This window comes from Parasteatoda tepidariorum, chromosome 3, assembly GCF_982258835.1.
Source record: "Parasteatoda tepidariorum strain Cologne lab strain chromosome 3, Ptep-v5.0, whole genome shotgun sequence".
NCBI lineage: Eukaryota > Metazoa > Arthropoda > Arachnida > Araneae > Theridiidae > Parasteatoda > Parasteatoda tepidariorum.
Genome location: NC_141757.1, coordinates 89,242,545 through 89,258,635, shown reverse-complemented (window position 1 = coordinate 89,258,635; position 16,091 = coordinate 89,242,545). Strand labels below are relative to the sequence as shown.

The 16,091-nt window shown below is 29.4% G+C and overlaps 1 protein-coding gene across 2 annotated transcripts in view; it reads right to left on the bottom strand.

Annotated features, from left to right (window-relative positions):
• Positions 1–16,091, bottom strand: part of LOC107441897 (synaptogenesis protein syg-2) — a 165,018-nt gene that overhangs the window by 11,744 nt on the left and 137,183 nt on the right. For both annotated transcript variants that reach the window (XM_043044077.3, XM_043044074.3), the window contains exons 10-13: positions 13,769–13,796; positions 11,441–11,532; positions 7,436–7,582; positions 361–482 (exon numbers count right to left, since the gene is read on the bottom strand). In XM_043044077.3, the coding sequence (XP_042900011.1) occupies positions 7,473–7,582; positions 11,441–11,532; positions 13,769–13,796 (230 nt within the window). In that variant the 3' untranslated portion in view covers positions 361–482; positions 7,436–7,472. The remainder of the gene's footprint in view (positions 1–360; positions 483–7,435; positions 7,583–11,440; positions 11,533–13,768; positions 13,797–16,091) is intronic.

The window sequence follows — 16,091 nt, the reverse complement described above, 5'->3', positions numbered from 1 at the left end:
ATAAGATGAAATTTACTCCATTAGTCAATAAGCGGAGTTAGATTACTATTTTAACTAAACCTTAATTTAATGTTTATTTTTGAGAAAATGAAATTTAAAACGTCTTTAGTTTATTTTCTTTAAAACTCTCCATAACAACCTCAACGAGTGCTGAAATAAATCATTCTTTAGCAGGAGAAGTTTGTATTATGTACAAAGTAACACATTGTTTTCGGAATTGAGAGTCTTGAATTGTAGTAATTATGTATATTTTAACATAAGTTAGTTTTTTTTTCTTTCAAATAACGCAGTATATATATTTTATTTTTAAGCTAGGCATGAAAAGAACAAAGAAAACAAGAACTATATTTTTTGACTTACCGACCAAATTTAATGGAGTAAGTTTTTTGGGCAAATGCAGCATCATCATCACAAAAATACTCGCACAGTAAATTCTTCAATGGATGGACTGGATGAAGAGTGTGTAAGATATCCTTGAAAGCCTGCTCAAATGGAAATATTTTTTTTTATTTCTTTAACTGCTCAAATAAACCAAGAAAAACAAAACAAAAAAAAAGACTTTTGATGAACACGGAACATAATATACATACATATAACTACACATATATAACTACAGATATTATATTAATTGTAAAATTACGAAGTAAAGAAACTGTCTGTACATTTGAGTGGAAACTTGTCATCTTAAGGAAAAATGTAGTACCAAATATTATTCATAGGGAAAGAAGTCTAACTTCCGTAAACATAATGTAAATCAGCCCCCCAAGGTTCAGTGGGGTTTCTGTGCATAAAGGAAAAAACAACATTTAGGGCAACATCGGTAGAGGTTTTTGAAACTTGTTTGTACCCTCCTCTCCTCTCAACCACCACTGGTGTTGTGAAGAAGAAATGTTTTCTATTTTTTATGTATTATTAGTATGTTCTGTATTTTTATCCTATTCGCAAACAGTACTGTACTTTTAATTGCAAAAAAATTTGAGAATTTATTTATATCATCCATGTTAATTAAATCAGCTAACACATTTTGACATAGAGAGAAAGAATAAAAGGGTGGTTGGTAGGCAGCAGCGTATTCCAACATACTTGCAGAGTTGCCTAACAACCCGTTCACGGGCGACATACCTGCTAACTGTCACCTTACTTTTTGGGTATGCACTGCAAAATTCTGAGTATGTTTCGCATCCTGTAAGTTGTTTTTCTGGTATAACATGTCACACCCAGTAATTCCCCGCGTTAGTTAAGCATCCGAAGGACTTCTTCTCCTTTCTATGTTCTTTTGTAGTGCCTCAGAAATTTATAGGTAAATTTTGATAGAAAATAAATTTGGGCAAGAAAGTTGATTTGACACAAAATTCTGCATTATTTCGCTTAATTTTTGAATTTTTTTGATTGAATTTTTTTTTTATAGATTTATATGATTGAAATTAAAAAAAAACGTTACAGTTCATATAGCACAGTCTAAATCTCCATTTTTTAAAAAAATATAACAGTAAAAAATATCAAACTTATGTCTTCTTATTATTATTATAAGAGCTTTTTCGTCTTTTCATAAGGTATGACACTATTATGGAAAGTATTCAACGATCTTATTTTTTCAGAACATTTTTCATACATTTTAAATAGAACTACAAATGTTTCACTCTGAACCTTTAAGCAAAAGAAGTTCTTTTTATATTTTTTTTTAAAAGTGACTTTTGCCAACATTTCAAAGGTGCTATAAGAAAATATTAGGGTAAAGTTGAAAGAAACTTTTATTTGAACTAAGATTCTTGGTTTATCAGTGCACTTCTCCTCTTACTTGAATTATTTAAAAAAAATTTTACAGTATTATGAATAATTATTTCAAATTTTATATATTTATATTAATAAAAATTCAGAAAAAGCTAAATAGATTGATATAAATTGTGTGAGGAACGAATACAAAATCAGAATTATGTTTCTGACGTCATTAGATCAATTTCGAGAAACATATTATGTTTGTGTAATGCATAAGAATGTAAAATAAAGATTGAAACTTAAATGTTTTGCTAGTCACAAATTTACCAAAGGTATGTTACTTTAATCTGAGATAACTTTAGAAATTCATAAAATATTTTACTTCGAAACTGCTTTAGTTTAACAACAAGAAATTTTAAGAAACAAGTTTAGAAAACAAATCTAACAAGTAAAACATTTCTATATATTTAATGTTACTTTTATAGTGCATAGGTTGAAGAACTGTTTGTTAAATTTATAAAAGCGGCCATAACATGCAAAATGACGTTTTTTTGTTGGAACTGAAATGAACAGGTTATAATAAAAATATTATTACTGTTAAATTGAAATCTATTAGAATTATGTTAGAGGTGATTAATATTTACTGAAACATATTGATCAAATGCACAATATATTCCCATTTCGTAATAACTATCAGTCTAAGTGCACACACAACATTAAGATAAGTAATAATAAGGTTCGATATTTTGGAGTGAGCTGAGATTCTGTAAAACTATTAACTGTAATACAATTAACGTAATTTAAAATATAAAGAAATGTTACGTAAATGGAAAGTTCGGAAAAAATCATGCTTGAAAATATTTCTCTTTAAGATGTTATGCGACACTATGCAATGATGTATAGCAATCAACGTCTAACCAAACCGCATTTAATTTATGCTCCAAAATATAATAAAAATAATGCCTGAGGATGTTTTATGATTATTAACAAAATAGTTTCAGGTTCAAATAGAAAAATAATTCTATTGATTAGCTTTTGTTTTTACTAGAAAAAATCTTTATAAGATAATTATAAAAATAGTCTTAAGGAATTTTCTTTAATATCTTTTCTTTCAAGTCTAACTATTGAATGTCATTTATTATATACATGTTTAATCCGATTTAGATTTCTTATTCAGAATATAATATTCTTCAGTTTTCAGTAGTAAACCAATAACGGTTTTCTTGTTTGACGTCAGCCATAGCAATCCAATTATTTAATAGCTTTCCAATTATTTTTAATCAAAAAAAATTTTTTAAAAAAAATCTTATCGTGTGCAATCTTCAAATCTTTATCTGTCTGCGTTTCGGCTTATGCTTAATTTTTTTTTAAAAAAATATGTTATTTCTTACAAAATCTTATAAAACTTTGTAGTTCTCAGAATTATTATTTTATTTAAAAACTAGAACTCACAAAAAATAATTATGCTTTTGATGAGTATTGAAGTTATACATAATATTAGAGGTATTTCAATAAAATAGACAACGCTAAGTTCGGTATAGGGTAAAACATTTTAATACACCATCTGGATTTTTTGATCGTTTAATAAATAACAGCCTGCTTTACGGATCTCATTATTAAACAAATAGTAATACGTCTTTAAAACTTTAAATAACGGTCCAAATTTTTTGAAAAAAATTATGCTTTTGTTGATAAGCATGTAAGCAGTTTCTGTGATATTTCAAAAACATTAAAATGGTGTGTTTACTAATGAAATTTGGGTGACATGATTTTAAAGGCTATTATGTATGTAAGGTCAAAGTAAAAATGGTGAAGTATTAACGATAGCATTATTTTAAATCCCACAAATTTAGTTCAAACATACATGTAGAACCTTGAACAATGATATTATGCAATTTATTTGTAACAGTAATAAGGTGTTAAACTAATTATGTTTCAATCTAAATTAAGCTATTATGCCATGCAGAGAAAAAAATGCTGGCAAAGCCACCAAACTAACTAATAATTAAACCAAAATAAATGTATTCAAACCATTCTTATAATAATTTTGCCGAGTGCTATTGTTACGGTTCACCGAAATTTCATGATACACACAGGGCCGGATTAACCTATAGGCACACTAGGCACGTGCCTAGGGCCTACGAAATTCAGGGGCCTACGAAAAACTTGGGAGAAAAAAATTTGTTGACAAAAATAATTTAGCTTCAAAAACAACAGGTGTAGTTTGCACAAAATTATGAAGATACAAATAAAAATATAATATTTTTCGTTAATAAATTATTTTGCAGAATCTTATGATCTAATATATTACTTTTTTGCGATTTTTGGATTCAACGAAATCTTGTATTATGCTGTCGAATTGCAGATAAAGTTCGATAAACAAATTTGTAAATTAAAATCCATATTAATAAAAATGTAAAAAAAAAAATATGCAAGAAAATTTTAGCATATATTTTGAAAAGAGGGGAGGAGTGGGGGAAGGAGGGGAGGGCCCAAAAACGGCTGTGCCTAGGGCCTACGAACGGTATAATCCGGCTCTGCACACACAATATATATACATATATATATATAGCATGATGAATAAAAACAAAATAACAAGAAGAAAATTAAGAAAAACAATAAGTTTTATTTATTGCGCATAAGCTGTAAGTAAATAGAACTCATAAAATAAGTTCAAAATTTTATTTTCTGGATTTTTTAAGAAGAAAAATTTCTCCGGCTTTTTGTTATTTTTATTATTATTTCTCTTTCTTCCCCTTCTTTCATTGTTCTGTAATTTTTCCCTTGTTTTCACTACATTTTGATCTTATTTTATGAGTTCTATTTACTTGCAGCTTATGAGCAAGAAATAAAACTTATTGTTTTTCGAAATTTTCTTCGCGTTTTTTGCATTTATTTATTATGCTACATATATATATATATATATATATATATATATATATATATATATATATATATATATATATATATATATATATATATATATATATATATATATATATATATATATATATATATATATATATATATATATATATATATATATATATATATATATATATATATATATATATATATATATATATATATATATATATATATATATATATATATATATATATATATATATATATATATATATATATATATATATACACTGGTTATCATAAATTAAGGAAAATTCACAAAAATCGCGATAACTCAAGAAATTACACATGGAATTTTATGAAACTTACCCACAATATACAACACATAGTAAGGTATTAAACAACATAAAAAGAAATTATCAGACATTAATAGTAGTATAGAAATTAGCACATGTATAAAATAAACAAATTGGAAGTATCGGTTTGCAATAGAAAAAGTACCTTTAATATGGAATATGATTGCCTCTAGAAGCAATACAGCACAAACAGCGATGTGTGATGCTTTCAATTATGCGGTCTATCAGTTCAATAGGAAGTGAGAGCCATTGCTCTTGTAAAGCAGTTGCAAGCGTGGCAAGGGTCTGAGGGGGCGGATTGATGGCAGATACACGCCTCCCTAGAGCATCCCAAACGTGCTCGATAGGATTCAAGTCCGGGGATCGAGCTGGCCACTCCATGCGAGTAATTGTTTCCTGTTGAAGATAATCATCAACAATGCGAGCTCTGTGTGGTCTTGCATTATCGTCCTGTAACAGGAAGCAATCACCAATTGCCCCGGCATATGGGCGCACATAAGCATCAAGGATGTTGTCTCGATAAACCTGAGCATTCACGGTTCCCCTTGGAAAGACATGGAGGTATGTGCGCCCTCCTAAGGATATGCCTCCCCAAACACAGACACTGCCTCTTCCGTATGCATCTCTTTCACGGATGTTTGATGGATGATAACGGGTCCCAGGTTCTCTCCATATCAAATAACGTCTACTGTCACTTTCTAGACTAAACCTGGACTCATCCGTAAAGAGAACAGGCCTCCATTGATCTGACGTCCAGTGGACATGTTGTCGGGCCCACTGCAAACGGTCTCTCCTATGGCGTGATGTGAGCGGCACGCAAATGGCTGGTCGTCTCGCATACAGACCACCTTCGTGGAGCCTTCTGCGCACAGTTGACGTTGACACCAACCTTCCGGTGGCTGCAGCAAGAGAGGATCTAAGATGTGTCGGAGTAGCGGTTCTATTCCTGCGTGCACTTAATGTCAAATATCGGTCATCGGCACTGGTCGTAACAGTTGGCCGTCCTTGACTGAACCTCCTAGATGCCGAATCTGTGGTTTGAAATTGCCTCCAAAGTCTATGAACCACAGATGGACTCACATTTAGCCATCTGGCCACTTCTGATTGACTCTGCCCTGCCTCTAGTCTCCCGATGGCTCTCCATCGTAGTTCTTCAGGCAAATGATGCCTAGAGGTCATTATTACGAATTGGCTATCTCAGATTTTCAATGTCGCAATCACAGTAAAATTTGTGTGCTTTCTCTCAAACTTGGACTTTTATGCTCCAGGCAGATGACGTAAGCCGAGTGCAGCGCCACTAATTTGCATATTGCAATTTTACTCAGCTACTCTTAGTGGACAACATATGCAAATTTTGCACGGTTTGGCTTACTTTTGAAAGAGTTATCGCTATTTTTGTGATTTTTCCTTAATTTATGATAACCAGTGTATATATGTATGTATATAGTAAGTAATGTTCTAAAAATATTAGTATGTAAAGTTTTTATGCCAAAAATTTAGTTTTCTTGCAAGAGCTACACAACTTTACTTCATTGGCAATAATGCCAAAATAGTAACAGATTTTGCAATCTCATTAAAACAGATTTAAGTGTCAGATTTTATGTAGGTATTTTGAACTGTGGTAGTCTCTTGAAGTCTACAGAATCGTGCCAATTAACTGTAACCGTAACAGAGTGTTAAACTGAACTATATTTTCATTCAAAACATAGTGTTGTATAATAATGTGCATTATATGGATTAATTTCTACAGCGTAATACTTGTACAACGATACGTTATTTTGATTTTACAAAGTACGCCAGATAATTCTGTTCAAATTGCTAAAGTATATTCGATATAGACCACTTAACCAAAAAAAACAAATAATTAAAGTCATATCAAGAAGCATACGAGGGAAAATAACGGACTAAATTTGAGATGGTCACATGGCTCATAAAACGAACTGGAAATTTCGAACAAGAAATACTGGCATCCTGAGTGAATCTATTAAATGAATTTTATAACTGTTTGACAGTAAAAGTGTAGTAATTTTTATAGTAATATTAATTTAGTTACAATAATTCAGTTGTTTTGCATTAAATATTACTGCAAAAATATCTGCATATTACATTTTTTGTTACGTAAAATTTCAAAGTAAAGATGGATTTTACTGTAAAAAATATTGACATTCCAAGTGCCGGTACTTTTTATCGCAATTTAATCAGGATTTTTTTACAACGGGAAAGACTTCTTAATGGATCTCATGGGCTCATACTGAAACGTTGAGCACATGAACAGAAGGAAGATAACATTGTTTTCTATTTTCTATTGTTCTTATCCTTTAAATAAATAATATTTTTTAAATAAAAAAATTATTCAAACTCAGTTAACTCTTATCTTTTTCTCCTAAAAAAATAAGTTTTCGCTATTTTTAAAAATAAACCATGTGGTTCGGATAAATAGTGCTTAAAGAGATGCTGTTAAAAAAGATAATTCTTCTAACAAATTATTTTGCTTACCATCGAGTGAGAGATTAGTTTTATCCCTCAACTTAGGCTATAATCTGGTATCCAAAGGTCTTTCTCTGAATTCTGTTGGAGACGCAGACAGCTTCTGTATTGATCGGATATGTCGCAGCTGTTCTGTGGAGCCACCAGTGAAGTAGACTGAAAGATCGAAAATAACAATTTTTTCTCTTTAAGAGTGTGCTTTACTGAACTTTATAAAAACCATTCATTTTATTTTTAGCAATTAGAATACACCAAGAAAACTAACTTTCTTTACAGAGAAGAGGAAAGTTACTTCGGTTGTTTCAAAACATTTTTTTGCTTTTTTAATCTTCTTTGGCACTATTTCTAAAAATTTTTTTAAATCCATTGAATGTGTATGTTGCAATATCATGGTAAGTTTCTATCGAGAGATAATTTACAGAATGTAACTTATTTATCTATCTATATAAATCTAGCTATTTATCTATCAAAACACGACAAAAAATAATTTTTTATTTGTTTAGATGGAATGAAAGTGACTTTTTGACTTGCATTTATCAGTTGTTATGAAACAATTTTTTAAAACTTTTTTTTGGCTCTGTTTCTAAATTTTTTTAAAAATATTTTGACTATATACATTGTAATATCATGGAAAATTTCCAAGTTGGTATCGAGGGACAATTTAACAGAATGTAACTTAGTTATCTATCTATCTAAATCTATTTATTTACCTATCTAAGCATGAAAAAAATTTTTTTTATGTGTTTAGATGTCTATACGTGTTAATAGAATAAAAAGACTTGCATTTATCAATTGTTTTGAAATATTTAATTTTTATTATTATTCTCTGGAGCTGTTTCTAATTTTCTTTTTTTTTAATCAAAGTCTGAATAAATATGTTGTAATATCATGGAAAGTTTCTATCGAGACACAATTAACAGAATGTGACTTATTAATCTATCTATCTAAACACGTAAAAAATTTATTTTTATAGGTTTAGAGAGAATGAAAGTGACTTGTACTTATCGATTGTTTTAAAATATTTTTTTTAAAGTTTCTTTCGAGCTGTTTCTGAAAATTTTTTAAATAAAAGTTTGGATAAGTTTGTTGTAATATCATGGAATGTCTCTATCGAAACAAATTTTACGGAATGTAACAGAATTCAAGCAACATGCATTTGTCGCTTATTGTAAGATATTTTTATTCTAAGATATAATATACTTCATTAAAGTTGTTTCGAATTATTGTTTTTTATCTAAATTCAAATAGTTGTGATTGAATGTCGTTTCATAAGTTTGAAAATAAATATTTTTGCAAAATGTAAATGTGTATTTAGGCTTTCATGAACATGTTGCGAAATAATTACAGGGAATACACGCAAAAAATAGTTCTGGTAAAATTGCCATAATTCTGGTAATAAAAAACTGAAATATATGGTATTTCTGTATTTAAACCAATTTGGTAATTTTTTCATCGATATGGTAATGGTTTACTTGATGTCCTGGTTTTAAAATCATAGTTCTTATTACCACACATTTAATAAAAAATACGAAGTTTAAAATTAAATTTAACAAACTATGCCATGGTTTTATATCGTTCTATGCCATACTCTAAGGTATCATAATAAGTTTACCAAATTTCTTCAATTTCTCCAAATTTTATCACATATTATAAAAATATATTTTATTGTTAAAACACTTCGAGAAAATTACCGAGCTTTTTAGTGTTCTCATAGATCCAGAAACACGCTAAAATTTACCATTTTCTGGTAATTTTTGCCATACTTTTTTTTCTCAGAATAACAATAAAGAAACGTTTTATGCGCTTTAAAATCTGAATTATATTAGACATTGTTATATGCATAGTTTTTAAAAAATATTTCATTATAAAAAAAAATCCTTTTAACCAGAAGTCGTCTCTCTGGAGTAAAGAAATTATTTCACCTAGAATAAGCTAAACTAACACAAATGATTAGAAAATTACAGTTTTAGGGAATCTTCTCATGCAAAAGAAAAACTGTCAAAAGTCACTGCAAACACAAAATGTTACATTCCTATTTCGAAAAGGCTTTTTTAATTTCTCAAATACTTTTAATAGCTTACAGTTTTTTTTTTAAATTATTAGTTACGTCTAATTGTAACGTTATCAGTCTTGTGAAACATGAAACATAAGTGAGTTGTTTTATTTGAAATCCTCGAATTATATTTGAAATATAATCCTTGAAAATTATTTGAACGGAAAAAAAGGAAAACGCTAATGCAGACTCTGTAAGAATTTTGAAAATTTCTTTATCGTAAAAATCAATCTAGAAGATGGTATTCCAGTGGGACATTCCTTGTGATCGGAAGCTCGTCGTTAAACATGGAACAATGTTCGTTCCATGGCACAGTCGTAAAAAATTACGGATTGAATTACAGTAAAAAATACTGGCACTTAGGGTGCAGGAACTTTTCACAGTAAAATTTATTTTTACTGAAATATGCAATGAAACAAAAAATCTGATGCACCATAATTTTTACAGTAATAATTGCTGTCAAATCACTGAATCACTCTAATCAAGTAAATATTATTTTAAAAATTTTGGTAAGGTCTATTTTACGGTAAAATGGCCTTTCCGAATAATGCATACAAAGTTATGGTACTATATACCATAAATTTATCCTGAATTTAACATTGTGTGCTGAAAAGAAATCAAGTATTCCGGTAATTATAGGCTGTATTTTCTTTTCCGAAATATAAGCGTAAGATTTCTTTCAATGAACACTTCTACTTTTTTCGAGAAGTATGAAAACTTTTTATTGAAGCATTACTCACTCTCAAAACATTTGGTTCAAAATTGAAACGTTTTGTCAGTATTTTAAACTGTATAAATTCATAACTGGCGAAAGCAGAGATAAGGTCTTTCCCAGATCTGAACACCCCCAGTGTATACTTACGCACGGGACAGGGTAATTTTTCCCTTTAATTGATCCCTAATTTCATTTAAAAATTTTAGGAAAATCACAGCTGTAGTTAAACACGCTGACATTTACTGTTTATTATAATTGATAGTACTTGAGTACACTGTCATGAAACGTTCGAGATAGTTAAAAAAAATTAAGTAAATATAAAAGTAAAGGAAAAAAAACGGATCCATTGCATATTAAATACTATCTAGCAAATTGCAATCTGCAAAAGACAAATTTACACCCAATAAGCATTCAATCATTTTCCCTCTCCTGTTAAATATAAACGAAAACAAGCAGAGCTGTAACTTTAATAGTCTAGTAGTCTAAGCCACTCGAAAGAGATGAACACGCGCAATTTTTAATTTATTTAAATACTCTAGATTAAAAAAGCAAAAAAAAACAACAACTCGGAAATGAAAGCTCAGTTTGAAGTTCAGACGCATGAGACATATCTTTCGAAATTTTAACGAACTTCAATTGCTACTTAGTAACGCTATAAAATTGAAATGAAATATTCCAAATTGAAATCACGTCTGTGCGATCATGGTCTGTTGGGGTCGGTACATGTCTCATATACTTGGTACCATGAATAAAACATTGAAAATACTTGTCTCATATAACTCAGTTATATAGATGAAACCGTTCTAAGGTTGTAGCAATCGTGAACAGTAATGTAACTTTAGAAGTTCTTGAAGAGTTCCTATCCCACAGAAATAACATATTAAACATGTAGAAACTATTCACGCTAACTTTATCATTTTATGGCAACACTTAAATTTAATTTAGATATCTCCAAGTTACATTGATTTAAATAGGGAAACTTTTATTATCATATTATTGTACATATTTCTTCATGTACGTCATGCATCTATGAAGCGAATTTCAGACATTGCCTTGAATTTTAAATATAGGAACGGATGCGCAAAATTCTTAAAGGGTATTCTAAAGAAAATAAGCTTAAGAATATTGAAAGAAAAGAAATTCAACATTATTACCAGATCTTTCAAATATTTTACGAATTCCATTTCGAATTTTGTCGTTCAAACTATATCTAACAATATTTCAATGTATAAATAATATTGCATACCTTCTGTATCGTTGGCGAAAGGAATGATGTCTGGTCCCTTCTCGCTGGTGTCTTGGCTGTCTTCCAATTCCTTCTTTAGTGGAGTTTCACACCTAAATATGAGAGGGAAATAAATCAGTAGACTTTATTTCGCCAAGGATGCATATCAATAGAATTGTTTTATAAAATATGATACACATATCCGTAGTTCTTTTTATACCAAATGTAATGAAAACCATGATGTAGAGACGTATGGTACTCTTTTATTAAGCGATATTTTGTATTTTAACTTTTTTTGCATTTTAAAATTTACCAATTAAACTATTCCTGATTGTATACTGTAGTTTCAAAAACCATTTTCTGGCCATAAACAATGAAAATGTTTTTTGACAATGTGCATGGAGCTTTGCAATATGCAACTTTAATATAAAATTTTAGAATCCTTTTATAAATGTAGTAAAACATTGACCAAGGAAAACAAAGAAAAAATTAAAAGCTCTATCAAAATCTCATTAATCAATACCGAGAAATGTGAGACTGATAACATCATAACCTGCTTAATCTATGGAGAAACCATAAAGTGAACATGTGAAACGTCTCAAAGTTTCATCAGGTAATCAAGCTAGTTTTTTTTTTTTTTTTTTTTTTTTTTTTTTTTTTTTTTTTTAAATCTGAGGTGGTGATTCCTAAACGAGTAATTCAAAATTTCTGCTAACATTACTTTTTTCCTCCACGCTTAAATATATCGGCACGGCTAAGGTGCATACAACTTTCAACTTCATTTTTAAAGCTTCTATAAATGTGTATACTAAAGGCAATTAATGTGCGAAAACCTTCATGTTGTTAACACTTAGTTTTATTTATTTTTTTTGTTAAACTGCAGTGACCCATGTAGATATGGACTGTGTTCTTTAATATAATTTCAGTAATAATAATGTGTAAATTAATATAATTACAGTAATGATAACGTGTTATTCTGAGCAGCAGTAACGCCTGTATTCATCTTCTACATCATTTAAAAATTCTAAAACGTGTTGAGCTTGTGCCAAAATATTTGAATAAAGCACCCTCTAGTTCTATATGTTTTGAAGGATAAGAATATCTAATGCACAATGTTATAATTACACTGCAAAAAGAAAGCACATAAATTGGGTGAAATGTAATGCTTTTAGTTTGAAATTTATTAAATAAAGAAAATAAAACTGTACGACAGTAAAATTAAATTATTTTTAGCTTTCTTAAATAAATCAATATTATTTTTTTTCAAAAAGTTCATTAAAACTCAGGTAAACAAAAGATATTTGGAAAGCAAACCAAGTTTAAAAGAGTTTAAAATATACTAAAACTTAAAAATTAAAATTTATTCTTTAAACAAAAGGATTTTGCATTTCAAGCTCTATTCTGAAAACTAAAACAGAGCGTAGAGAAAGGAAATGAAAGTGTGCAATAATTGTTTTTATGAAGCTTTAGAGTTCTTTGACTTAAACTCACTCAACATATTTTCGGGAATAAATTAAGCTATAATACGTTACTGAGAAATGAAAAGAAAAACAGAAAAAAAGCAAAGGCGATAGTTTCTTTTAGTTTAACTTAATTTTATCTACAGTTACAAAAATAATTAAGAAAAGTAAAAAAAAAAAGGCTTGATATATTTTGCTTGCAAGGCTAAAATAAATCTACGGTGATTGTTACCATGTCGCATCAGTTCTGTTACTGGTATAATCGTAATAATGATAAAGTGTTCTAAAAATGATGATCAATAAATTCAGATTACGAAGCTATAGTTAAATTTTTAAATTTCTCATTAATAGTTTTTGATTGCAATTATAAAATATTTATTTTACGGAATTTAAATATGCATCATTTTTAAGTAATAAAATATGATTCATGATTTATTTTTTCCTTATTTGGGTTGCTCCTTAGCTTCTTTTATCTAAATTTGAAATATTTATTTTCTACTAAATTTTGGGACAAAATTTGCAGCATAATATGTTACATTATATTGCCAGCAAACTTGAAATAAATGATTTATAAACACATGCATTTTAGTCACAATATTTAGTCACGTAGGTCATAATATTTTGTTGTGAAATTGTTATTCAATATGTTTTTTTCTTGAATAAGTGTTTTTCTTCAAAATATGAAATGCATGACTCATTCGTTTGAAAAACCATTATTGATTACAACTAAATGTGACATGCATAAAAAGTTTATTGAACTTGCTGTGTGATGATTGACAAAAGATTTATGAAGTTTCCTTGCGAATACTTACATTAAATTTTTTCATTTTAATAGTTTAAAAAGAACAAGTTTCAGTATTTTGAAAAATTCCAAAAATAAATATCTTACCTGTTTGATTCTTCTTGAGAAGGAGTTTCTAAAAAAAAAGAAATAAATAACTTATCACTTAGTGTTAGTAATTTAAAATATGGATAAAGTTTAATTCATTGATTATTTTGAAATAAAATTTCTAAACAATGTCCCTCTTCTTACAGCGTGAACAATAAAAATAATCCTCAATTCTCCTCCAAATCAATTGCGCTAAGCAATTTATATTTTTTTAATTTCAAATTTACATTAAACAATATGAATACACCAATGATATTTATTATTTGTGATTCAATACTTGCCACAAAAATTACTTATCCCATAGTAACTTTATTTCTTTATATTGTTTCTTGGATGAATACAGTTAAAATTCCTAGGTTGATTTACTGAAGAATTAGTGCAAAACCTTCCTTGGCTGTGCAAATTCGTAATGATCAAATTGCACTGTATATGTAATTAATTGCAATGAACGGCACATTCAACATCAATTTATATTTATATTTCGTAAATTAAAAAACTTGTATTTTAACTACATATCAGACACTTATAATTTATCTTTCCCTCATATCAAAAGTATCATTCTGCAATATTTTGAAGTAGGTAGGTTTTGAAACATTCCTGGCGTTCAGCAGTAGCCCCAAAAGTAATATTATTCTTCACGTTTTCTAGAATCGTTATTAATGAGACAAATTTATCAAAAGCTACAGAATAATAGTTTTAGTCACCAGAGTTTACCCATATCAATCACAAACGATTACTTTCCTACGAGGAAAGATTAAAAACAGAATGCCACTGTAACTATCAAAGATTTTTATCTGTGCTAGTATTACTGAGAAAAGTGACAAATGATACGTTTGGAAAACATCTTTCTCCGTAATGAACTATCTCAAGGAAAGAAATATAGAGCATAAAGAAGAAATTATTTATATGAATTTATATTGACTATTTGGAGCGGATGCAAAATATAACATTAAGAAAGACTTAATCTTAAATTGTTAGGCGTATTAAACTGTTTTAATTAATATGATAATTTTGAGCAACTGTGTCTCAGGGAATGGAGCATTCGACTCTCAAGTAGATGATCCAGGTTTGAATGCCAGTCATGAATGGTTGATACGAATGACCATCTGCTCGCTCCGACCATGGTGCTGGCGGAAAATATCCTCGGTGGTAGACGGATCATTTGTTAGAGTACCATTGCTGTCAGATAACCATCGAATATTTTCGTTATCTTCCTCTCCATAAAAGGCAAATTTGGGATAGTTCAATCAAAGAGTCCTCCATGAAGGCTAATTTCTCCCAATATGTGATCCAGAAATTACCATTAATTCCAGGTTGGGTTCAAAATTACAAGGCTACGGAGATGAACATTGATGGTCGTAAACAGAGATGTAGGTTGGCTGTTCAACGACAGTAATAAAATAAAATAAAATATTCCTATTTCGAGCCGTGGTGACTGGGTGATACGAATTCTGCACCTGGCTCGAACCAACCACAGTCCTGACGTGAAATCATTATTGTAGTTGACGGAGCGTGGTTTAGAATCTCCTTGCCATCTGGGGGGTTTTAGTGGTTTTGTTCTATATATTACGCGAATGCATATTATTTCCATCCGAAAGTCTTTCGCGAAAGCTAGTTTGTTCCAATGTTTGATCCAGGAATTCCTTTGACTCCTCTGTTGGATTTAAAATTATAAGGCTACGGAGTAGAGCATTTATAGTCGTAAACTAAGATTTTGGTCTGCTGTTCAATGCTATTATAAAATTAAAATAAATCAGGAGAATTTTATTCCTACTATATTATAAAAATGAAAAAAAATGCGTTAATCTATTTCAACATGGAGCTACATATTTAATCCCTTAACGATCGGTTAGTTTTCAAGAAAACGGTCATAAAAGTGCCTATTTTCTGGCTTTTGCATTTGTATTACGTACTTGATTAGTGGTGCAACTAGTTTAAAATAAACAAACTATCTACAACTACCTTAAAATATCCTGGTACTGGCATCAGGTATGTAAAATGAGAAATAAAATGTTCTCTGGGCAAAAGAAACGAATCAGTTTTATTCTTATTGTCGCGTTACTACAGAACACTCCAGCCCGTCAATATCACGGGAGCGAGAAATAGTGGGCGAAATCTCACCCCTTCATTTTCACGGGAGCAAGAAGGAAGGGGTTAATGAGAAAAAATGTCAACATCTATATTTAAAAAAAACAATGAGAAGTCAGTAAATCTTCAAGATAGAAAGAAATTAGATAATGTTTTTCAAATTAGATGTTGGAGGTTACAAAATGTTGTCATAACGGTTGAATTCATTTTTACTCTAAAAATATGTAATTAATAA